Source organism: Leuciscus leuciscus (genome assembly GCF_965113295.1).
Source record: "Leuciscus leuciscus genome assembly, chromosome: 17".
Classification (NCBI taxonomy): Eukaryota; Metazoa; Chordata; class Actinopteri; order Cypriniformes; family Leuciscidae; genus Leuciscus; species Leuciscus leuciscus.
This window is the reverse complement of record NC_138741.1, coordinates 8,344,021-8,370,061: the sequence shown is the minus strand read 5'-3', so window position 1 is coordinate 8,370,061 and position 26,041 is coordinate 8,344,021. Positions and strand designations below refer to the sequence as shown.

At 38.6% G+C, this 26,041-nt stretch overlaps 1 protein-coding gene across 1 annotated transcript in view; it reads right to left on the bottom strand.

Annotated features, from left to right (window-relative positions):
• The window catches only part of kif26ab (kinesin family member 26Ab), a 96,875-nt gene that overhangs the window by 15,319 nt on the left and 55,515 nt on the right, over positions 1-26,041 (bottom strand). Inside the window, 2 exon segments of the mRNA XM_082143181.1 lie at positions 2,523-2,732; positions 6,080-6,263. Of these exon segments, the coding sequence (XP_081999307.1) occupies positions 2,523-2,732; positions 6,080-6,263 (394 nt within the window).

The window sequence follows — 26,041 nt, the reverse complement described above, 5'->3', positions numbered from 1 at the left end:
ACACTTAACACTCAGATCTGGTATTCTTATCAGTTAACACATGGCATCATTATTTAGCAAGTGCTGAATAAAGTCAACAGGGTACAACATGTTGTGATGGTATAGGTGAAAACCATGTAGACATCCAAGATCAATTTAATACACGTACTATACTGCCGTTTCCAATACGGCAAGTTACCAGCCAACTGGTTTTATTTACTCTGCAAAGTAAATTTTCTTGGTCAGTATTAATTTTAGACCCAGGGGCCATTTGCATAAACTTAGCCAGTATGTTAAGACTGTGTCTTTAATCAACAGTGCACATTGTAGTCTTAACACTCAATCTTCTAATGGTTTTTAACATTCAGTTGAGCTGTGAAATGTAACCAAACTTTTTTTTTGGCGCAAAAAAAAAAAAAACCTAATCTTTTCTTTGATCCGGAGATCATTGATTTTTTCACTACCAAAAAAAATTTAACCGCAGAAAGAAAAGAAAAAACCCGGAAAGCATCAACGAGGCAGCTCCTCATCACAGATTCATCAGACATGTGGGGCTTTACACTGGCTGCACTGTGCGGCCATAACGCTACAATCTGTTCCACTAGCCCAAGTCCCTGGAGACAATTTGGGACTGCAGCAATTTCCTCCCATACATCATAACACACACACATTCTCACAAAAGACAGAACAACAGCTCAGTGCTTTGCTAAGAAATATGTCCCCATGCTCTCACTAAACCACACACACGCTAGATTTGGAGGATTTACAGTTACACGACTTCACTGGGCTGGTGCTGAGATTTAAAAGCTTTCTGCTGGCCCTGAGTAAAGGAACTCATAATCGATAGGCTGGTGTCTATATCTTGCCTCGTGCATGTGAGTTTACTAAAAATCTGAGTATATTTCACAGTTTAGTTCCTAAACCCAGTGAATTGCTTTTCTGTCCTCGGTCTACAAAGGGAACTGCTCAGAAGCATGCAAACTGAAACAGAACCTCAAAAATGAATGATTTGGAAACCTTTTCATAGGCAGCAACTTTGAGTACCACCAAAGACTTTATATACAGAAAGACAGTTCACTCCTATTATTTATGAATGGGAGAAAGTGCAACGAGCAATATGGTGGAATAAGCCCCGCCTTCTAAAAAAAAGAGCCAATCGCCGATTGGTAAAGTCATTGCGTCACTGCAGCTGCCGTTAGAAACTCAGTTTTTTTCATGATTCGAGCCTTTGGAAACAAAATGTGTGAGACTGTTGTTGTCAGATTTCATTAGTGATTTCAAATATGAAGTGTAATTGTAAGTTTTAGAGAATTTGATGTTTCCCCATTCAAAGAGATTGGAGCTGCACTTGTATGAGAGGTGTTTCAAAGATGGCCGCCGAGTGAAATGACTTGTCTTAAAAAAACTTTGGTGTCACATAAACTAAGCTTGTTAGTGTCCATTTGTGTCCACATGAAGTGTAGAAGAGAGTAGTCTTACAATTGATTCTAATAGAGTTTGCTGTTAGCACGTTGCTAAGCTAACAACACTCTACTTAAACATAAAAATGCATTGCATATACAAATATCGGGTGAAATTGTGATTTCTTTTATTTGGTTGAACTTATTTTTATTACTATTTTTTTGTATAAAATTAAATGTATTGCTTATTAATATTTCTCTTAAGTTGTCTTTCATCTTGGATTAATTTTTTACTAAACTCATTGCAACTCCATGCCTTAACCCCAAATTATACTTCAGTTTGCATGTGTCGAGTGACTGTATTCGCACACACTGTCAAAGGGACTAAATTTGAATGGTTATGAATTCCGATGTACATGTATTCTAAGCGTTTGTTCCAAAACTTGCGTATATTTTGGTCTTTAGAATTTGGCAAAAATGACAAATCTAAGATCTTCTAAGGTAGCTTAGAAGCCACCACAATGTATGTGTCTACCTTTGCTTATGATACATTTTGAAGCTAAACTTAGAACATTTGGCTTTTCTTATGGCTCTTTACAGCCATAGTACTTCAAGATGACAACCATATTAGTCTTGAAGTAGCTCTATGTCAAATCTAAATTGTTCACACTTAATCATCTTCAAGTTTGTGTGTCTCCTGAAGTTTCTCTTTCCTATTTGTGTCCATTTGTTTGCCACTTATCTTAAGATGGATGCCATTGCTGCTTTGGAGGACAGATAATGAACTGTGAATGAGCTGCTAGATAGGCAAGTCTGGAATTCAAACTATTTTCTATACTTAAAAGAAACAGCTGTTGGGCTCATACTTTGAAGAACGATGGTGTCTCAAAACAGGCCTTTTTGCATTAAGCCCCATGCCCTGCAAAGAATGTGTGTGTGTGTGTGTGTGTGTGTGTGTGTGTGTGTGTGTGTGTGTGTGTGTGTGTGTGTGTGTGTGTGTGTGTGTGTGTGTGTGTGTGTGTGTGTGTGTGTGTGTGTGTGTGTGTGTCTGTGTGTGCTTCTCAAATATCTTCTTGACACTAACAAAATGTTTTCACTTCAAAACTCAAAGGGAAATGCAGGCATCTTCACAGTAGCTCTTACTTGAGAGGCATCTTGGGAAAAAACAGCATCGAAGGCAAACATCTTTGGGGCGGGCAGCACTGCTCGTCTATGCACTGAGGTGGGCTGTGTGTTGACCGAAGGATCGTAGAGGGTCAGTTGTTTCTTACGAGTGTCCACCTTCAGAAAGGACATGGACTCCGATGAATCCACAACTCCCAGAGATGGACAGATTCGCATCATCACTTTGACCTGGAAATGGTACATGGTGGAACAAAAAGAAATGAGTAACGATAAAAGTATAAGCAGAAACAGAGAATTCAAAACAGGCATGTTTTATTACAAAGGCAATGACGCTTTAATATAACATTGTAGGGCACATAAAGTGATCGATGGGTCAGTGACAGGCAAAAGTGTTCAAAAAACAAACAAGGAAAACAAATTATATTGGTTGCACCACATGACTTTGATTTGGGAAATGTTGCTCCAAATATATATTTTTTTTACAAAAATCGAATTAAATTATGTGAATTTTAAGAAATTAACTATTAATAAGATTATTTCTTCAATATGATATTAAGTGTATTTTCCTAACATTTTATACTTTAAATATTTTTTTTAATAATTTGTATTCAGAAATTAAAAACTTGCTAATCGTAGAATATGTGTCTTTCAGACATTGTCTGAATCACATGAAAAAAGTGTCATTAACCCTGATATCACAAAAAATATGGCCTTAGCACTTAGGACTGTGGAGTAGCTGTTACTGCTTCAACAACAACTCGTTTTTCAAGTCAAACACAACTGAAAAAGGGAGGGAACTTTCGTCATATCATTATCGTATCATCACAGTTGACCACACACAGAGTAATCTAACAAACCAGCCATTAACAAATAGACTGCTTTCTGTAATACTACACATTATCAAGATTGCGTCACGGAGCACCTCTAAAACCATTTGCAGCAAATACAGTAAAGTAAAACAAACATACTGTAGGATAACTTCATGCCCTTAATACAGCATTCAGAGCTGCACAAAGCCACAGTATTCCATGGGTGATTTGTAGCAGAGATATAATTACAACATTCGGGCTCCAGTGCTATGAAACAATGTCTGCACTGCTGATCCTATTCCATGGCACCCGGGGCCAAGCGGCATGCCTGCGCCACAGCGGCGGCCCTGCGCGAACTCCCCCTCACCGCTCCACAGGGGCCGATTACACTGATGGACATGTGCACGTGGTGAACGAATTACGCCGGCCGTGACATTGGAAATAGGCTTCCATATATGACTGGCCCCCGAATGGGGCCAGCCACTGAGACACCACAGAAATGTGGGCTTGGGTTGAACCGTTGAGTTTTACATTTGTTGGCAATTTGATACGTGACGAGATCCCTTTAGCGCGGCTGCTGGCTTCACACCTCCTAAACTCTGGTCTAGAAACGATGTCCCACAAGTTTCTGAGGCAATTCAAACAGCAATTAACTTGATGTGTCAAAATCTACCAATAACTTGTGCTTTGCTATAATTCTGTGTGGAAAAGAACAATTAAAAAGAACAGTTTGAGGCATATATGATGGCTTTATGTGAGGAACAGAAGAAAGGGTCACACACCAAGTGAACGGTTGGTGGTCGCCAATGTCGAGCTGCCATTATGTGTATGTTAGACTAGTTCAGGGTGTTCTGCAGTAGTTGGACCACTGTCGGTCGCTTTTTGGCCATAAAAAGAGATCACTCTGGCTGTTTAGCTTAGTGAACCAGTGCACAAGAAGAGAAAAATGAAGTGATGAAAGTAAGCAAACACAGAGGGCTCTTATTTTTCTTCTCATCTTCATCTCATCTGTGCTGAATTTGATCAAATCTCTCTGTGGTGAGTGAGACTGGTGTGAAAATGATAAGCAAGTGGTGTGTATACGGTTTGTGTATCCACAGTCCTAGCTTTTCTGGTTTCCCTGCTTGAATGATTTTTCCAAAATGAATAGAACTGAATTACTTTTTTCTTCTGTGTAAAACAAAAGAAGATATTTCAGTTTTATTCTCAGTGGTTTTTTTTTTTTTTTTTTGTCCATATAGTAGGGACCAATATTATTTTGGACCCCATTGACTTTCATTATATAGACAAAAGGAGTTAACATTAATCAAAACATTATATTTTGTGTTCTGCAGAAGAAGAAAAAAAGTAATAAAGAACAACATGAAGGTGAGTGCACCCGTCACCCATAGCTCTCTGCACCCATTCAAACCTGGCATGTCACAATTGAGAGGTGTGAGGACCAATAGTATTTGGCAGTGAATGGGATTTGAGAGCTACGGGTGACGTATTTTCAGCAATTTTTTTCATGGCTTCTGAAACCTTGGAATATAGTGCAAAAGTCATGGAACCACTTTTATGCAGCTTCTGTTTCTTTTTTTACATTTTTTTTTTTTTTTTGGTTGGAGCTTGACAGCCACTGCTATTACGACACATGTCTTGCATCCTTCTGGACAATATGGTCATTGTGCAAACAAAATGGTTACACAGACGGCTGGGCCATTATTCTAATGCCTGTAGCTTTTTATAGTTCTCCCAAAAGCTGCCAACAACTGGAGTCCATTCAGGCAGCTTCGGATGCGTGTTTGCAGTAGTAGGAAAAGGAAGCTCATTAGTGAGGCTGGGATGTAATGAGTCCATTCTCAGTGGGCACTTATCAATCATTTCAGCGGGCTACAGCTTCTGGCATGTTGTTCTACAATCATCTCTCAGAGCAGGTGGCATCTAATCTGGAACAAATCCTCTTCATCACTATATATATACTGTAATATGGTGCTAAAGACAAACCCTCTGGACAATGAGGAGGACTGGTGCATGGATGCTGAACAACTTGCAACTCTTGGACAGGATCCCAATCCGAGATCTCAAACACACAATCTGTTCACCATCAGCAAAATAGCCAGTCGCTTTCTATTTGGGTACGACAGGATAATAGACAGGGCTTGACATTGATGTTTTTGCTCACCAGCCACTGTGGCTGGTGGTTTTCCAAAGTTACTAGCCACTCAGCATTTTCACTGGCCACAATTTTGACATCGATTCCATGGGAAAAAAAACTGCCATATAGATATTTTTAATATGATCTCATAATTTGGCAGCAGGTATATTAGGCTGACTCACGTCATGGACACATTATACTGTTACACATTCGTTTTACTTTCTCAACTGTTTATGTTCACTTAAAACATGACTGACTGTGTTTACATTCTGACATTATTGTGTGTGTATTTGACTGTTTAAGTGCAATAAGCAGTGAAAATGAAGCTTTTCAGATATTTCAGTAAATCGATACGGAACATACAGTATTAGTAGAGTACTGCATGTACATATAGAAAAATCTATATTTTTGACAACACTACATTACTTTAGTTTATTATTTCAGATGCCTTTTTTTAACTACAATTAAAAAAAATGTATTTATTACATATAAAATTCAGATTTGGAGGGTGTTAATGTCAAGCCCTGATAATAGATACTTAGTTTTTCAAAGATTGCATAAAAGACTAATAGTGAGAACTCCTAATCAACAACTTGAATGGTGCAGTTAAAAGAGGAAGAGTGTCTGACCTTGCCCATGCCAGGGTTCTCCTTGGCCTTTGACCCCGCCCTGAGCAGACATGGTGGAGCAGGTGGAGGGGAAAACTGGAGGACAGAACTAAAGTTAGTAGGGTAGATGGAGGGCTCCTGGGGGTATACCAGTGGCGTCTGCTGCTTCTTCCTTTTGGATGACAGATTCAGCTTCTGAGCAGCCCTGGGATAACAGACAAAAATATGTCATGGATTAGGAGCTTATAATATTGAATGAATGATCAATGAGAGAAAGTTTTTTTTTTTTTTTTTTTTTTATTACTTTTGTTTATTATTTTATAGTTTGAGAACAGACCATGCAATTCATGTCAGACCGATAACATTTGACCACCCGTGTTCACAAAACAACATCTATTCAGCAACTATACCATCCTGATGAGCTCTGGCTGTATGTTGAGGTTATCCAATCATAACAGAGCTCATTTACATATAGAAATCTTAAAGATACAGTGGCAAAACAGCCTGATGAATTCTAACGGTTAGAATAATAAATCAGAATTTATTGTCGATTCCAGCGATAAAAAATGCATACGTACAAAGGTGTAGAATGAGGTATTTTTAGCATTAAAAAAAGCTTCAACAAAGCAGTCAGCCTAAATCTCTCAAATCCAATCACTCTGCCAAAGGGGGTCCCATTAAAATTAAGTCAAAACTCTTTGTCACCACAGCGAAAAGTGATTTTCCAAGGAACCCTACATGTTTTCAGAAAATTCTTTTTCACTCAGACAGAAGAAATCATTTTGGTATTTTCCTGATTGATTTAATAGTAGAGCTTGACATTTAAAACTCAATGCTATAAAATCAGACCTGAAAGGTCAAAAGCCCCCTATCGCATTGCCAAAGTAAACACAGACCAGCTCCGTCTTTCTCCACAGGCAGCCTTCCTCCTCTTTATTTCACAACTAAATAGGCACACTGTGCACAGAAACCCTTGAAAAATGTCCTCTAAAACGTAAAACTGAAGTTAATGGGGTCAGCCCTGTAGTTAGCCTTAACATTAGCCATTTGCTAAGACTGGCATTACAGTGACCCAGTTACAGTGTGGAAATTAATCTGAATATCCATGTGAGATGTCACTACCGGACTCCAGAAACAGTAGATAAAGTGGTAGTAATGTCTTGACCCAAGCAACAGCTACCTTCCCTACAAGCTATCGTAAGACTGAACTTGACAATTGTTCTGGTGATTGAATGTACCTATGAGTAAAAGTACGAAGTGAGAGGAACAAATGAGATAAAGTGGAGGAAAAGAGAAAGACTAGAAGTGAGGGAGAGAAAAGAAAAGTGAAAAACCAAAGGCTATCAAGTGACGTTTGGGGGCTTAGCTCACATTAAGTGATACATTAAGGCTGTTCTCTGAGGCTGACATGTAACAGTGGAGGATTACCTAAAGGAAAGTTGTCCACAGCGGTCTTTAACCGTAACCAGACATAATCACACTGAATGCAGCAATAATCAAAAGTGAAGTACAATGAAAATCACAATGCTAAGAGTACACATTATAGTAGCACATTGGAACTCAAATGTAATTGCTATGCCAGTCTTAATTTGTCATGCCTTACACATATTTTGAATGTTATTAAAGAAGAGAAGAATAACACATCAGATAACCAAGTAAGATGTGACCACATGATGACTAATGTGACCATTAGGTGAATTACATGTAATGTTTGTATTTATGTTGGTTAGAAAAGGTTTTGAAAAAAACGTTTATGCCATTTTTAGTAAAAAAATTTACCGACTGGGAAAAAAAGGTCATGTGGTGTAACCATCAAGTAATATGCAAGTTTAATGTAATCTTAAATAATGTGACTGTACACATCTTAACCATTATTTTCACACACAAAAAATACCATGAATTATTAGTTGCACCATTTGACAGTTTTAAGGACAAATTATTTGATATTTTTAAGACACCGTTTAAACTTCTTTTTTTTTTCAGAATGTTTCTGCAGGTTGGTTGAACCACATGACCTTGTTTGTTTGCAAAAAAACAAAACTAAACAAAAAAACTGATTTTTAAACTAAATAAAAGAGTAGATATTATTATATATTAAATACATTAATTAAGATACAAGGCACACGATCAACCCATTGTTCAAAGGTTTCCCATACAATTATGCACTTAATCTCAATTACTCCTACAATTCAAAAGTGATGGATTTAGAATTACGAAAATTATGGAATATTTGTGTGGTAGTAATGTTTGTATATCCCGTGATAAGATCAAATCAAATGAAAGTCAGGAAATGGGAAAGCCGAAAATAACACGAGGGAGACAGTGAAAGTCTTTTTTTGGGAATGCAAGAGCCCTGATCATTAGTGTGGGCTCTAGCTCTTTGGACATGCATGTGTGTCCCAGTATTTCTGCAATTTCTACACATTTTCTTTCTCTTCCCCTCTTTGCATCACTCCAGACCTCTAGAAATGAAAACCCCTGCCTTCCCTTTTCTCTCCCTTCATTTCTCAGCCCCACCCCTTTTTTCTCTCACTCCGTCTGGCCCCCCGTATCAGCACAAGAGCGCACTCAGGGAACACACCGATGGCTGATGAAATAATTATAACATCCACAAGGAATACAGGAGCAGCCCCTCCCGAGGGAACTGACGCCCACAAGAGGAAGCAATTGTGTGTGTGTGTGTGTGTGTGTGTGTGTGTGTGTGTGTGTGTGTGTGTGTGTGTGTGTGTGTGTGTGTGTGTGTGTGTGTGTGTGTGTGTGTGTGTGTGTGTGTGTGTACAAACAGACGAAGGGGATTGAAGAAATGTGTGAGCAGAGCATTCAGAAGGCATTATGAGTGAAAGACAGAGAAATGACAGAACACAAGAAAAAGAGCAAGCAATAGACAGAGAGAGAGAAAGTGAATCAGACACAGCAAGAGTTTTTGTGCATGTGATGTAACATACAATGTTTTTCTTGTGGAATTATCTGCAAAAAAAAGCTATAAATATATGAAATAAAAGAATAGTCAGTTGAATTGCTTATGATAAAATAAGAAATATAATCAAATCTAAACTAAAAAAGTTATTTGACTTAAGTGTAAGCTTAGAACAATAAAGTCTATAATGATAATTGCTTTGACAAAAACAATAACTGGGAAATAACATTAAAAAATAATAAAAGAAAAGAAAAGAGAAAAATAACAATATATATATATATATATATTTTTTTTATATATATATTTACTATTTTACTAAATAATTAATAAATATACTGCTTCAGGTAGTGCTCCTGTATCCTGGGTTCATTATGTTATTCTATATTCAATCTTTGGGTAAATATTTTAACATATGGGCGGCAAAAATGCAACCAATAAGTTGGAAAGGTTTGAGATGAAATGCTTGTACAGTCATAAAGCTCTCCATGAAACTACAATAACAGCTCAAGCATGCTCAGCACGCACACCTGTACACTAATGCTGAAATTAATTGCTTGTTGAAGCACACATGCTCTCTCTCTCTCCCTCTCTCTTTCATTCTCTCCATCTCCTCAAAAAAAAAAAAAAAACCCTGCCACGGTTCATGAATGGAGAGCAGCTATAAAGCACACGTCCATGTGCTTGCACTTTCTACTTGTCCACCTGCTCAAACTCACTGCAACACGCAATGCTAAACAAACATGCTTTGACATGTTCCACATTTAAAGAGCAATCCATATCTCAAGTATGTATAAACAATCAGACAGCAGCCTTTGTAGAGTTTGGCAGGTGAGCTCAGGGGACGGAGCGAGAATTCCTGGCGCTAAGACGGGTGTGTTGCAACTGAGATCTATGGGTCAAAACCCACTACACACACGAACACACAGAGAAAAAAAGCTTTAAAAGTACTCACACTTCTTTCCAATCCATCATCTAATGTATTCACAACTCATTGCCAGAACGACGCAGGCGGGACGCAAGAAAACAGTACTGTTTGTGTGTCCATTCCCACATTTTTCCATCAAAAAGGAGCAATTCAAAAACAAACTATTGATAAAGTCATTGCAAGTCGTTGTCCGGTGGTCACTACCCATTCTCAATGCACAAACATCAGCAAATACGTCATTACATTATCTCCAGAACTTTTCTTCTTGACGTTTGTCATTTAATTCCTCTTTGCACCATCCAGCGAGCACTAAACCCTACTAGTACTTCTCTCTGTCCTAATCTCCCTAGAACACTCTGTGTCAGCTAGTCCACTTCTTGTGTCAGGCATCCTGGTCCTTTTAGTCATCTATCCCTGTGTTTCTCCTTCTCGTGGAGGAGAGGATTCGCCTCTTGCTGCCGGAGAAGTGCGGGCAGCTGCACTGCACTCAAACACACGCGCACGATTCCTCCCTCTCTCTTTCTTTACACAGTCCAGCCCCCTTTCACTCCCCACGGCCAGAAAAGGAATCAGAGCTTTGCGAACACTCGCTCCCTCACTCACTCACTCACTCACTCACTCACTCACTCACCCTCACACACACACACACACACACACATGCCCCTTACTGCATGAATTCTTCATGTGTGAAGGGGTCTCTTTTTTATTCTACCCCAGACTTCAAACAGATTTGCTTAGTATGTGCTGCATGCCTGTATCTCTCTCTCTCTCTCTGTGTGTGTATGTGTGTTTATCTGCTTTAGGTGTTTTGTATGTGTGGAGGATAATGAGTGTGTGTTGTTTTATGTGTGTGATTTAAATAATTAAATAATAAAAAAATAATAAAATTTGTTACAATAAATAAATAAATAAATATTTATTATTTGCTGTATTCATATTTTTTATTGGAATTATTTTTTTTTTATTTTTTTTTTGACAGTGCATAATGTGTGTGTATCTGCCTTAGGTTTTTCAAATGTGTATGGAGGGGAATGTTTATTGTTTTATGGGTGTGGTTAAAAAAAAGATCTAGTAATCTAAAATAAAATGTTGTTAGTTGGTTTCCAGGGTGTTCTGGGCACTAGAGTATTGAACAATGTCAAGTTCCTCAAATGTAAGTGTATGGGTTTTTTTCCCCCACTCGTTGTATTGTCTGCTAGTCACAAGTTTGATTCGCTTAGAACAGTAAAAGCACACTTCTCTTTAGCAAGCCACACAATTTGGGGTACATTCACGCCTGGACCACAAACAATATGGGAGGAGTTGCACGCCGAAGGTTAATACTGAGCATTAGGTGTTTGTTCAAATTAGCCTTAGCGAGTGCCGCTAACAAAAGGAGAATACAGGGCGAGAGGAAGTGTGTTTGTCCACGTCCTGCACCTGTGTTTCAGTGTGTGCTGAAAATCTCATTAAGTGTTTGCATTGTGACAAACATAATTGCTCTGACGGGTGGGATGAAGCTATTAATTATCACGAACGTGAAATAAGCACACAGCATATGCTAGGTGTGGCGTAGGCGAGCTTAGTGTGTTTAGGTGTAGAGGGGAAAAAATTAAACATCTATGAGCGACCACCACTTTAAAATCATATTCCAGACACATACAGTGCTTAGAGATGTCCTTGGCCTGTGGGTAAGGGCAAGATGGGGGGAAAGCAGCAGCTGTAACAAGTCTAAGCTCTTTATGTGAGAGAGATCTATTCCCTAAACTGCTAATTTGAGCTGAGGAGCAGGAGTGAGACAGAGAGAGAGAGAAAAGGAGAGACAATGTTTGAAAGAGACTAATTTTCCGTCGGTCTGTAGCACGGCTCGCACACCACCGCCCCCCTAACACACTGCCCTACATATCTACAGCAAACTCAGACTCCCACTGCTAGCCAAGAGACGGGTACAATCAAAGCTCCCAAGGTGCACAGAATAGAGGACTGGAATTATGTACTCTGATGATGCTTTAAAAGGAAAATCTGTCTTGCTGGAAAGATGTTCTTTGGCTTAAAAAAAAAACAAAAAAAAACAGTGGTGCAGACAGCAAACGACAAAATGCTCTAATTTATATATATATATATATATATATATATATATATATATATATATATATATATATATATATATATATATATATATATATATATATATATATATATATATAATACATGTATACACACTCGAGATGCACCGATACATTTCTCCACCAATACCGATAACCGATTATTCAGAATGATATCTGCCACAAACCATACAGGGAACCCTCTCATTTGGTACGTTACTGTAATATTAGAGGTTAAAATGAACAACAGAGCTATTATATTTAACTGCTATTTATTTTCAGATATAATAATTACACTCAAATAAAAACTGAAATGTTTGTATACAACTCAAACATACATATATAATTAACAGTAAATAAGCTCCTCTCTAGAGTTTTTTTAATAGCTAACTAACGAACTGTGAACATTGGATAACTTTCCTGAGGTAAATGCAACATTAAAGCTGTTTTATTGACATCTTTCCGGGGATAAAACACTGATTGAGTGATTACATGAGACAGGATTCATTTCCCACAGTTGTACTGTATCTTTCAACATACATTCTGATGTTCATGCATGTTTTTTCAAGCTATAACTTGTATTAAAGTGGAAGAAAAGACTTGCGCTCTGTCACGTCACATTTAAACCCTCAAAACATAATTTGTTGTTTGAATTTCGTGATAAAATGGACAGAATTGGAAATATGAGAATGTTTCTTATCAGAAGCAACAAAGCACAAAGTTCTTTGCGATTATTGGATGGGAGGCACGCTGCAAATTATTTGGTGTAGGGAAAAACCGCGGACCTTCAACTGATTCATAGGGACAAGAGCATGCACCATACTATATTTTGATCTTTATTTATACTGATCACAGTACTCATTATTTTTATTTCTGACGGTATTGAGTGATATTGTTTTAATATTACAAAAAATTTGAAAGTAATTCCATGGTGCATGACGTCTTGTCCGAATACTCAAGAATCAGTGAAAGGCAAGATAAATCGGGTTCTCCGATGTTCCTCCACAAATAGCATGGAAACATGCAAATGGCTAAAATAAATGGGAAACATGGTTGTCAAGCAACATAAAAGGTGCTTTGAGCTTTTGTTGACATCAGAATGGACTTGAGTGTGTGTGGATGGATGTAGGGTTGCGGGCTGAGGAAGGGGATTTTGAGTGTGTGTGGATGTGTGAACCAATGCACGTATCATGCCTGGCTTGCTTATGTTCTGTTGTGAGAGCCAAAGCATTTGGCTGTTTGTCAATAATCTTTGCAGGCTGTCTGCCTTTCAGCTTTTGTCAAATTAGAAAGAGGAATTCCTCAAACTGACCGAGTCATTAGCCTCGAGAGCCATTAGCTTGTTTGTAGGGATTTCAGTCTGTCTCTCTCTTCGTCCAGATAGCCTTTGTAGCTAATTGCCATCTTGGCCCTATTTACCATCCCTGACATTTTCTTTTATAGTAACAAGGTCTTTTTTCTTTCTCTTGACAAAGGATAACAAAGCTCCGGATGCTATGGATCACCGTGAATGATTTCAGACTACATTACCAACGTTTCCATACCGATATCTCCAACTATCATTCATCACTGTAAGATCATCAGGTTGTTTACAACAAACACATGTGCTTTTGATTCTTGTACAGCTTCTATGAGTTATCAAACTACACTGCTCAGGGATCAATTAAGACGGTGCTTATCTATCAAATAGTACTTGTGCTTTAGAAAGATGAACAAATAATTGAATAGTATTCCATAAACTCCAATAATCAATGAGAAACGATTCTATACTAGATCAATTTGCCAGCTTCGAATGATCTTCATTTTGAAACCAGAGCCAAAACATATTCAGTATGTGGATAAGTTATGGGGAAACAAAAAATAATATCCAGTAGAACAGGTTATAGTCAGACAATGTTCTTCTCTTTTATCAATGAAGGTGCATTAACCCATTAATCACTTACTGAAGCATGTGCCAATCAAAGCTTCACCATTTAACCTCTTCATGTGATTAAGATATTATGACATCACTTCATGGGCATCGAAAGATGATGTCATCCTCTTTTACCCACAGCCACTGGCCTGAAACAAGATTTAGTAGTCAGGTCAAGAGGCTGAGAGTAGAAACCCATGTGTCAGAGAGAGCTTTCAGCGTACAACAAGATTCAACTAGCTATTGCAACAGTTTACAGTACAGTAAGAGTGTATGTTGAGTTTAGTCAGGCTCTTAAAAATAATATTTGTTTCTCATTTAAAAGCCCAAACTAATCTGACTTTTGTTCTTGCAAAAAGGAAATGTTTAGCAGGATGTTCAAGATGCTCTTTTCCATACAATGGAAGTGAACGGTGACCCCGACTGTCTCTGGTCCCTAACCACTCCCATTGCATGGAAAAAAGCAACAAGGACATTCTCTTAAACATATCCATTTGTGTTTAACACAAGAGAGCGAGTCATAAGAGTTTTAGTCTCGTGTCGCCAGACCTTCAGACTGACAGCAGAAGGTATGGACTTCATCGCAGCTTTCATTGGCCAAGGACCGCCCAAGAGGACATTTGACTGACATGTAACGCAACCAATCACAGTTGGTATAATGGCTTTCTTCTACCATGAGGGGGGTTTTCGGCTTTGTTTTCAGGCAGACTGTTAAAGAACATGACACACACACATCTCCCGGACAATCCTGTAGAATTTAACCAACCAGATGACAACTTCGAAAATCCCGAAGTGTTTCCAGTTAAGTGTTCCATATGCATCAGACGTTCAGCCAATGGTCAGTGGCTGAGACTATCAGAGTTTTGAACAATGAGAGAATGTTCATCTTTGGGTGAACACTTCCTACAGTCTCTCATACTTTCTTTAATATTCACCTAATATTTAATACCGTTTAAAGTTTCTCCTAGCCATAATAAGAACCATACATGCAACATAAGACATGTGAACAGGATTTCTTTAAATAACCAAAGACATATGGAGTTGGTTATACAAGTAACCTGGAGTCTTAAGTTTCTTTCCGACGGAAGTAAGAAACGGTGTTGTGACAGAAGCAAATCCAGAAAGAGTATGTGAGAAAGTTGTGTGTTGGTCCACAGCTGCACATTGACTGAAATGATCAATCATTTGTATATTTTCTGCAGAATACTCTCTCACATTATGCTTTAGTGCTAAAGAGGGTCGAATCACAAGTACAAAGCAAAAATCTCTGTCTGCAGAAGACGTGTACAAAAGTAAGATAAGAATATTATAAATCTCATTCATTGGAATAATTAGATGGACGGGATGGTATGGATATTCTTTTTTATGAGCAGTAGGAGGGGGGCTCTCATCCTCCATTACTAAACACTTCCTTGGAGCACTTATGACCTGAGGCTTCAGTCACCCGGTAACATTATCCCTCATTAAAACAGAGTGTACATGAGAGCATACTGTGTGATATCTGTAAAATTGGAGCATTATGTCAATACAGAAATCACCACAGGGCAGCTTTGGCTGTTCATTGAGCTACTACTGTAAAATATGGCCTAATCATAATGCAGTGTAGCTCATAATTATAATAAGTCACTGAGATGTGTAAAGTGATGGGCTACTGTGTTATTGAAATGCAGTGTAAATGAGATCAAATGCACTCTAGAGTTACTTAGTCCTTAGCCTTGTGGAAAGAATATATGCTATAAAAACTGGCAAACTGGCCTGGTCACGGTCATTAAATACATCTAGAGTTCAGGTTGATTGGGACACTTTTTCCAAGTCATCTCAATGTCAAAAAGTGCCCTATTAGAAATGATAAAAACTATAGAAATTATTTTTACAATAATGTCAAAATATGTTGTCCATAGATATTCATTTGTAAATAAAACAAAAATCCCAGAATATCAATGTTTCCAACATATGAAAAGTCAACCAAGATTAAAAGAAAATGATCCACGCAACACTAAAATATTCAAAGAGGCATAAAAGTGAAGAGAGAGAGAGAGAGAGAGAGATAGAGAGAGAGAGAGAGAGAGAGAGAGAGAGGAGAGAGAGGAGAGAGAGAGGAGAGAGAGAGAGAGAGAGAGAGAGAGAGGAGAGAGAGAGAGAAGAGAGAGAGAAGAGAGAGAGAGAGAGAGAGAGAGTGTGATTTCTGTGTGAGAGTGTGAAAAAGTATGGACAAAGGACAATGTGGAAGGAGAATAAAAAGCATAAATTGCATCAAATGTGTTGAGAGCAAGAGAGAGACTTATATAGGGAGACAGAAGGATAGAAGAAGGGAGGGGAGGTTGAGTATGAGACACAGAGGTGAAAAACCAGAGAGCCAAAAATCTGAAAATGAGATGGAAATTAAAAAGAAAGAGGGTGAGGACCTCTTGAGAGTGAAGAGAGACAGAACACATCCAGAGAGTGAGAGAGAGAGAGAGAGAGAGAGAGAGAGAGAGAGAGAGAGAGAGAGAGAGAGAGAGAGAGAGAGAGAGAGAGAGAGAGAGAGAGATCATCTCAAAGGTAGATAGCTTGAGTGCTCGAGTGATCAGTCTGGTCTTTGTGTTTTGGCTGGGAGCCAGTCAGCGGCTGTCTGAACGGAGGTAAATCATTTTGAGCCCGAGAGTAGCACACTGAAAAATGATCGCTCAAGTCGGGCCGGGCTCAGCTAGGGATTGTCTCGTTCCCTCAGCGGGCCAAGGGTGGAAATCCCCAGCCAGACCCAAATAAATGAAGCAGTCTGAAAACATTCTAATTAAAAAGAAAAAGGACAAGAAAATCCCCAGGAATTACTGAATTGGGAAATGCGGTGTTTCTTTAGACTGTATGTTTATATTTGCATGTTAATCCCTTTATCTATTTTATGCAAAGTAATTGGAAGAACCATTGCATTGTGTGAATTGTGTGAACCAACTAGCTGGCTGACTATTTCAAATGTCCTTAAAAGCATTAAAGCAAATAGTAGCAAGTAGTTTGAAAGCTCTGACCACTCTGGGCTTTTCTCATGCCCACTGGTATTTGCAAACCTCTTTCCCTAAACCAACCTAAGCTGGTTTGCTCATCTACGTTGGTCTCCCAGCCTGGTCAGGCTACTCTGTTGGCTGGTTTCAGGGGGGTTTTGGGCACTTTTCAGCTGGTCACAGTTAAACATCAGCTTGGCCAATCTGGTAAGATTCAACTCGATTTAACAGGCGGACCAAACTCTGGTAAAAAAAAAAAAAAAAAAAATCATACATATGCAGACCTTAGTACCAATCCCAATATAACCTATCTATCTGTAGTTTTGTTAGCTTGTTTGTGTGTGTTTGGTTAGGGTTAAATTGAGAGTATACGTCCCTTGTCTTTCCAGATTACGGACAGTTCACATGACATAATTTTCGCCATTAGCACAGTTCATTAATGTCCACGCACAGCTCTATATTTGTGTCTGCGTGTTTGTGTCTAGAAGCATTTCACATTACATTAAGTAAAATTAAGCGTTAGCTTTTGGTCAAAAGTAATGTCTCAATGTTTAACTTGTAGTCTACTCTACAAGACTAGACTGTCATCCAATATGCTCTATTTAGCAAACATGTTCTTTTTATTAAGTGTTTACTGTAGGTTTACGGGCTATTGTGCATTCACTAGCATGCTTGGCTAGCAGATAGGTGCTAACGCAACAGTTCCTGCTTCCTGTGCTAGTTTTGTGGCTCATAAAACAGTAAAATAAAAATCAAAGTACCACCAAACATGTCCACAAAGTCAAGCCTATCACCTCCATTAATACCAACAGCAAAGAAAAGAGAGCACAATTCTGTTTACAGTGCATGAAAAAAGGCCGCTAAAGCATTTTGAAGAGGGGAGAGCGAGGTGAACGAGAGAAGCATTGTTGTCTTTTTGCTGTTCCTAAATTACCCCCTCAATAGCATCCCTGAACAGACAGGATGTGTAGCTAATCCAGGCTTGGCTTGTTGTGACTCAGCCACGGTGGGGAGGCAGAACAGAAGCCATAAACGTGGCCAAGATTTTTTTTTTGTTATTTAATGAGTTGCAGCATTCAATCCCGAGCCCCTAGAGAAAAAGCTCTGGAAAGCCACAAATTGAAGATAGTAATGGGGTTGTCATTTTTTGAAGATATTCTCTTTTTATTCATGCGAGGTGTAGCCTGGTTGCTCTTCCGGAGTTTGTTTAAAAGCACAGCAAGCTAACGTTTAAGGAAGATCAATTCCATTTTAGCAGAAAACTGACAGATAACCAAGAGTCTCTCGCGTCTCTCTCTCCCTGTTTACAAAGATTACCATCTACTTTCATCTCATCCGTGATACATCTCTCTATCTCTTCCCTTTGCACCGCCTGGATTTGTTCTACAGGTAGACAACCCGCAGCATCAGGTTTCACTAAAAGGGTGTTGAGGAAAAGGAATTTAATTACAGGACAAGTGCGTGGAATGGGATAATCCTGCCTACACACGCTACAAAAAGCGCAACCCAAGTAAGGAAGGAGTCGGTGAAACTAGCTGACACCGCAAGGTCCAATCAGACACTTGACCAGACGTGCTCTTGACCAGGACCTTGAACTATGCTTGCGTGATTAAGATGTTTCAGCCATTTCAGACCTAAAACTAATTGCTTATAACTGACTTTTACAAATTACGGTCACTTTGCCCACTAGGTACAAACAGAAGCTTTGCAATGTCGGGTGGCCAAGTCAACAAGAGCATCCTACCGCTCCACCTTGCCTTAGCTCTCATTCATTAATCACTGTCTGGCAGGGAGGACACCTAACGCTTATTTATTTGCACTCTTTTACTCTGAGGCTATTACAACAAACAACCCCAGTGGCTGCTGGGAATATCTGTGCATGATTAATCAGAGAAAGCCTGGAACATCAGGGCTTAGAAATGAAGAGGGGAAAGAGAGAAAGAATGAAGTGACCATGGAAGGTTAGATGATAGGGGAAAAAACAGATGTTCAGGAAACAGGGGTGCGGAACGAAGGTTGTCTTTTGATTGTCGTGGGCTCAAGTTGACAGTATGGAAGCAAAGGGAGTTTACAATTATATGTTAAATTAAGGGTTGAGAGACAGTCATTGAAAATATTTATATATAAAAGTTCAATGTATATAAAAGAATAATAAAAGAATATACATTTATAAACATTTATTTTTTTCATCCACTGGAAATGCGAACACAGAACTGAATGGATAAAATATGAGAGGAAAAAAACGATGGTCACATTATTACGTGTGTGATGTTGTTGCGGCAATCTCCCAGTGTATTCAATTTATATGAATTATGGGGTTTTGCAATGTGGGTATTTTTGATGATAATTAAATTTCACTATGCATAGAATGCAAATTATTTTAAATGTCCCATCTGCATTTGATTTATAAATAATTAAACCATAAAGTGTGTCTATTATATGGGACTTTTTATGTGCACTGCAGCAACAATCAGGTTTTGATCAGTTTCTAGACCTCAAGAGAAAAAAAACAGTTATGAATGTCAAACTGAAAAGATGCATTAACAATGTAAAAAATTTTTAAAGATTTTTGTATATGCAAAGCATAACTTTGGCAACCCTGGTAAAAAAATTATTTGGGAAAAGACAGGAGGCAGTGTAATCACCAAGGGACGTGAACATCCATCTATGCCATTACATAATACATAATCCATCCCATTCAAAAATGCAATAAATATGTCAATAGTCAATAGTCTTTATTGACTAATGATCATGTTGTCATAGACAGAAAGACGGATGCTTCCCTAACCATACAGGATGAGAACCATACAGCTGCAGGGTTTATAAGACTAATAACATCATTCAACTGACTTCATATAGCCACCAATGAATGAGAAGATTATTACATTCAGTGGTGACCTTCACACTGCAATATAATCATTACCATTGCAATGTGCATAGATGCGCTCTTAAACGGCAGGAATGCTATCAATCCATACCATGTGATGCATTATCACAGCTTATAGCCTTGCAACAGACAAAATCCAAGAAACTTGCCATTAAGAAACCCATAGGTTATAGCAATAACCCAAAGTATGTTCATCCATAACAGGCCCTACACATAAGCTTTTATGAGCGCCCTCTGGTGCAAATGCAGGAATTCAGGTTGTTGGTTCTAGCAACTTACTACTGAAATAGAGAGAGAGATAGCGCTAATGGGATTCTCAGCTCTCTGCAAGAGGCTCTCACACATGCTGGGTCATGAACTGATTACAGGCTGTAATCCACTCCATTTCAGACAATCTGCATGCAGAGTAGCTTTCAACAAATAAAAACAGCAGATCAACTCCCTCTCTGTCTCTCATTTCCAGTCCACCCCCCTCTTTACCACAAACCTTCACTGCCTTAATGTGCTGTGAAAACAATTTTACATCCTCACAAATAAACATTAATACTCAGTGAACTAAAATGGATAAACTTTAGCCTACTGAGGCCACATCCACACGAAGCCAGAGCTTTCCCTATCCGCTATTTTTTTTCCCCGTTCAAAAAAAAAAATTCCGTAAACACGGCGTCGTCTCAAGAAATATCTGCGTACACACGAAACCACTGAAACCGACTCAAAACGATGTAGTATACATGCCAGACCAGTATGTGGCGCTGTAATTCTGCCACAGACATACACTAAAAACGGAGAAGAAGACTTAAAGCATGCGCATAAACCTTGCGCGCTGTATACTATGGCTGTATACAACAATAATATTAGGCACAGTAGATTCTTTTTTTCTTTTCTTTTTTAATCAAGAACTTTGTTGAACAATATGAAAAACCATAAATGTAGTTGCTGTGACTTAACGGTGTCTGACTAGTTGACACTTGGTGTGATGACATCATCGTTTCACAAAATGTACGGATTGGCCGTACACACGAAAACGCAAGGGCGGCGTTTTCAGATTTATCCACCTTGGGACCCGGTTTCATAAAATAGCGGTTTCAGTCTCCGAAAACGTCGGATCCGTGTGGCCGAAACGCCAATACGATAAAAAATGTATACGTATACAGCGAAACGCGTCTCCGTGTGGACGGGCCCTGAGATTACTTTTACAGACCACTTGCCTGAACATTTCCATGGGCTAGGAACAGCAAGTCAGTGTATGGCTAACATGTAATGAACAATTTTGTTACCTAGGATGCTATGAGCTAACACACAAAAACTAAGCTTCAACTTGATTCAACAGGCGGACAACATTTTTCCTGAAATGCTAGGAAAAAATTATAGCGGCGGTAAACAAATGCAATGAAAACAATGTTGCATTCTATTCAATTAACCAAAATGAAGGAAAAAATCAACCCACTGTCCCGTCCTATTAGTAGATGTATCATGAACAATTTGGTCCACCCGTTGAATCGTGTGCAGGCTAAGCTAACATGCTGTGAGCTAACACGGTTAGCTTACAAGACATAAGCTAAGATTTAACTTTATTCAGCAGGTGAACCAAATTGTTCCTAGAACGCTAACTATCATGGGGCATCAAAAAAGCATTAGGAAATATCCAGGAAGCAAAACCAAGCACCCACGGGTAAAGATGGCAAATTTCTATTTCCTGCCCCAGCTGGGCAACCGCTATAGAGATTCAAAGTAATGCTAACATATTCTGCAAGTATTATAGACATCCTTGAGGCGACATCTGTAGAGAGATTCAGGTTATAGCGTCTCCTCCTTTGACAATAAAACTTTTCTTTATGGAATCAGTAGAATGTGTATAATCAGTAGTGTGTGTTTGTAATGACAAGCAACAGGGATCTCATTAAGTAGTCTGGAATTTTGCTTGAGTTGCGGTAAAACATGCTACATGAATAAGTATGAACTGTGCACTTGGGTGGCATTGGGCTGGGAAATCAGGGGAAGGTTGAACACTAATTAGACATAACGCTGTTTTCTTTTTTTTTTTGTTCTTTTTTTTTTTGCTCAGGCTCAAAGCTTAACCGGGTGGATTGTGGTGGGATTGTGAGCTGCTGCTTTTGTTCTCTCCAGCCACAACAGAGGATATTCGGGCTGGATGACCTCATGGGAATTTTCAACTTCAACCACATATGCTGTCTGAAAAGACAATAGGTAATAAACCTTTAAATGTATATTCCACTCGGTCTGGTTACACAACTAATAACCTCAGTTGATCTGATCTGTATTCCACAAATCCGGGCAAACCGGAGACCTCTTTAGAAGAGCCGCCACTTCCCTCTTCTTCCTTATTTACTGTTTTCCCTTGTGAAATGGCTTTCAATTGTTATTTAGGGTTTGTTTTAATCAGCATTCTCGAGAAGTGTAAGCTTTGAGATGACTAATAAGGTGGCGACAGTGACTTGTCTATCATGCTTACTGTGCGAAGTACAGTGCTAAAGCAATTAAGAATCAAACCCTTGTTACGCCGCCGCACCGTGGGAAGTCTGAAAGCAGCAACTATATACAGTATAGCTATTATATGCAGAGTGCTAGTGTGTAATTCTAGCCACCAAGTATGTATTTTCAAACAATATACAAGAGATTAACTAGAATCCCAGTTCAAAAAATACTTTCAAAGAACTCGAAGGCCTGCAAACAACCTCACTTTGGCATATAAAGACCCCCAGGCCATAAGGCACTTGGAATTTGACTGATTCGACAGCATTTATTTCCATAGTGTTGCAGCAAACATCAGCTCTCCTACAGGCCCACGTCTATTGAGTCCATAGACATGGATCAGCAGATCCATGCTGTCTGGGGGACTCGCTGATGCCTGCTTCTCTTCCTGTGGTGACTGTATGCGAGTGGGATGGCTTGGCTTCCTGACACAGCAGTTTTCATGCTTTTCCCTGAGCTGTCACAGACCCCCACTGTATGCATGAAAAACACCAACTGTTTGCGGCTTATATCCTTGTTTATTCAGGAAAAAGGTTTAGGTGGGTGCTATACTATGATCACTTTGCATAATTGTCCCCAAAACCGGTATTTGTTGCCATGTTCTGTTTCTTCTGTTCTGCCCTGTTCCATGCTTCAAATTGAATTTGAGTCCTTTTATACTTGGTATTAATCTATCATATGTGATCCAATAAAAATACAGGATCCGTATGGGTTCCCTCAAACCACCTTTGGACCCATCAAGGGATGTAAACCGCATAGCAAATGCACTGTGTCACACTTATATTGTGCATTGTGTCCTACTTGCGTAAAACAACTATTGTGCCAAAACAAGGTGACATAAAGTGATGTACTACCATTAAAAAGTTAGGGGTCTGTAAGATTTCTTCATATTTTTGAAAGTACCGTATGCTCACCAAGGCTGCATTTATTTGATTGAAAATTCAATAAAAACAGTAATATTGTGAAATATTATTACAATTTAAAAGGACTGTTTTTTATTTTAAAATGTTATTTATTCCTGTGATAGCAAAGCAGATTTTTTCAGCATCATTACTCCAGTCTTCAGTGTCAAATGATCCTTCAGAAATCATTCTAATATGCTGATTTGGTGCAACGTTTAAACAACGTTTGGAGAACAGCATTTAAAATAAAAATATTTTAAATTTAAATTTATTAAAATATAATGTTACTATAAATGTCATTTCTGTCACTTTTGATCAATTTAATGCATTATTTATTTTATTTAAAAAAAAAATATGACCCCAACCCTTTGAACGGTATTGTGTTTCTCTGCTTGCCACAAAACGGCATATGATAAACATGCTAATATCAGAAGTAAACAAATTTTTCTCGGCTGACCACTTGTGATCCGATCTTTCAAGACAGATGTCAATACCAGGTGTAAATGGGGTCCAGATGTCTTGCCACTGATCAGTAAACTGAGGTTTGAATGCTGTTGCATCATGTACTGTAAGAACATTTCATCATGAGAAACAGATGTGCGAAAAACTGTTCACATAGTTGATGAGGTTTAGATATTTGTTTGTCTATATTGCATAAAAATGAATTGCTGTCACTACACTTCTAAACAGAGTGGGAACATACAGTTAACAGAAATGAATTTGTGTAGAGCAATTGCAGAAAGCTTCAAGATTGTGACATATGAGAGAGAATCCGTTGTGATGCTAAACCGCTGACAGTACATTTGTTTCACAAGTGCTTCAAAGGTGAGTCTGCCTCCTTTCAGACAAAACAAAGAAGCTTTAGTGTTCTTCGTGTTTTCTCGAAGGTGATAATCACCCCAGTGAGAACTGTTTGGGCTGAGAGACTCACAAAATGGGGGTTATTCACACAACCTGGGGGTGTGTAAAAAGCAGGAAGATCTGGGGAATAATGGAGAGAGTGGGTGGGAGACATTCAGCGGAGGTGGTCGCAGGTTATGGGGAGGGATTTTAAGTGGTGACATCTTGTAAAGGTGTGGGGGTTGGAAACAGGACAGAAGACACAGGACCACCATCTTGACATCAACACTCTGTGCACAGTATAACAAACCATTGCTTGTTGTATCATATTTCAATGTTTTTTTGGTCCAGTTACTTTTATATTCTGTATATATATGTGTTTGTGCATGCATATATCGTGTTACTTATTCATTGGAAATGGAAAGCATCTCGTTTTTTTTACTATATACCAGTAAAGCTGAAGGCTGTCCTTGGGTTATATCTATATTTCCTGTGTGCGAATCTCATGAAACTTGTCAAGAACATATTCAGGTAATTTTTCATCACAAAATATGCTAAATATGTAAAATAACCCCTAATATAAAATTAACCATATTTTGGGACATCATTTTCATGACACATAAGCATATGATCTCATCCAATTATCTTTACCACAATGAAAAAAAAAAAAAAAAAAATGAAAAAAACATCCTTCCATTTAAACTTATAATTTCTTTTCAATTGTATGGAATTTTACATTTTCCTTTGATTAAAGGGAAAAAATAAAGAATTTTATTCTGAAAAAAGCAACTATATTACATTAGAGTTCTCTAAAAAAAATTATGACCAATAAAAATGAAAATCCACTTCATAATGCAAAACCAGGCATAATTTTCTTGATGCCAAATGTAGCTACTTCTCCTTTGATTTTGAGATCAAATGTGACCCAAGCATCTTCTTGTAAGATTCACTCATACCAGAACACTAAATGCAATAGATTAAGAAGGGAAAAGGTGAATTATACACTAAAAATGGGGGATAAATGCTGTTAAAGAGTGTGTTTGTGGATCAGTCCATTTGAGCACATCAATACTTCAGCCCAAAACCCTGAGGACAGGAAGTGGGCTTGGCTTGAGCAGATCCCTGGGGTTGCTGGCCTAGAGTGATAGATCCATCAACACCTCCATCATCCACCCTTACCACCCAAAACCACAAACCAGAACATCTCACGGCCCACCGCAGGCTCTTCACACCTGGACACTCTGCCCAGAGGGCCCCCCTCCTTCCCAGCCTCCACTTCTCGAGTACCAGCCTCAGCTGCTCAATGACCATTACACACACACACACACACACACACACACACACACACACACACACACACACACACACACACTTACAGACAAACTCAAGCTTGACCATTAGATTAGGAGTAGAGACCAGCAGCTGGAGGTTCAGCCAGAGTAAATACACGGTAAAACAACAAGGCACATCTCAACACAGCACTGTCAACAAAACTGATCCTATTACAGCCAAAGTCAACGATAAAGGAGAGCACACTGCTTCTTTAAAAAAATAAAAACTCATGGAGAAGCATTTGCTAAACCCGACTCATTTGAGGAATATTTCAGACTGAGCCAGTTTAAATACAATTAGTTGATTCATTTAAGTCATCACTAAAAATAGTCATTTAGAAGTATTTGAACAGTTCACTGAACCAGTTGAACAACGATTCACTGATTCATTTGATTAATCACTCAAATGTTTTGACAAAAGTTTTGTAGTGAAATAGTTGTGCTTTGCAAACTGGTTCAACTGAATCATTGAAATATTTCCTGCAAGATCCTAAAAAAACATCATTACTCAACTTAAGCCAACAATTTTGACGGTCGTCAGAAAATAATGTGAAGTCAAAACTTTTTAATCTCAAAACACAAGTTTTTCTTATATGGTGACTTACTTCAGTTTCATAGTGCCGCTCCAGTTACTTTCCTCCACAGTCCATGGTTTTCTCTCCCTCCAGCTGGGAGTGTTGGTATGGGGCATTAGTCCGAATCTGCCCACCATGA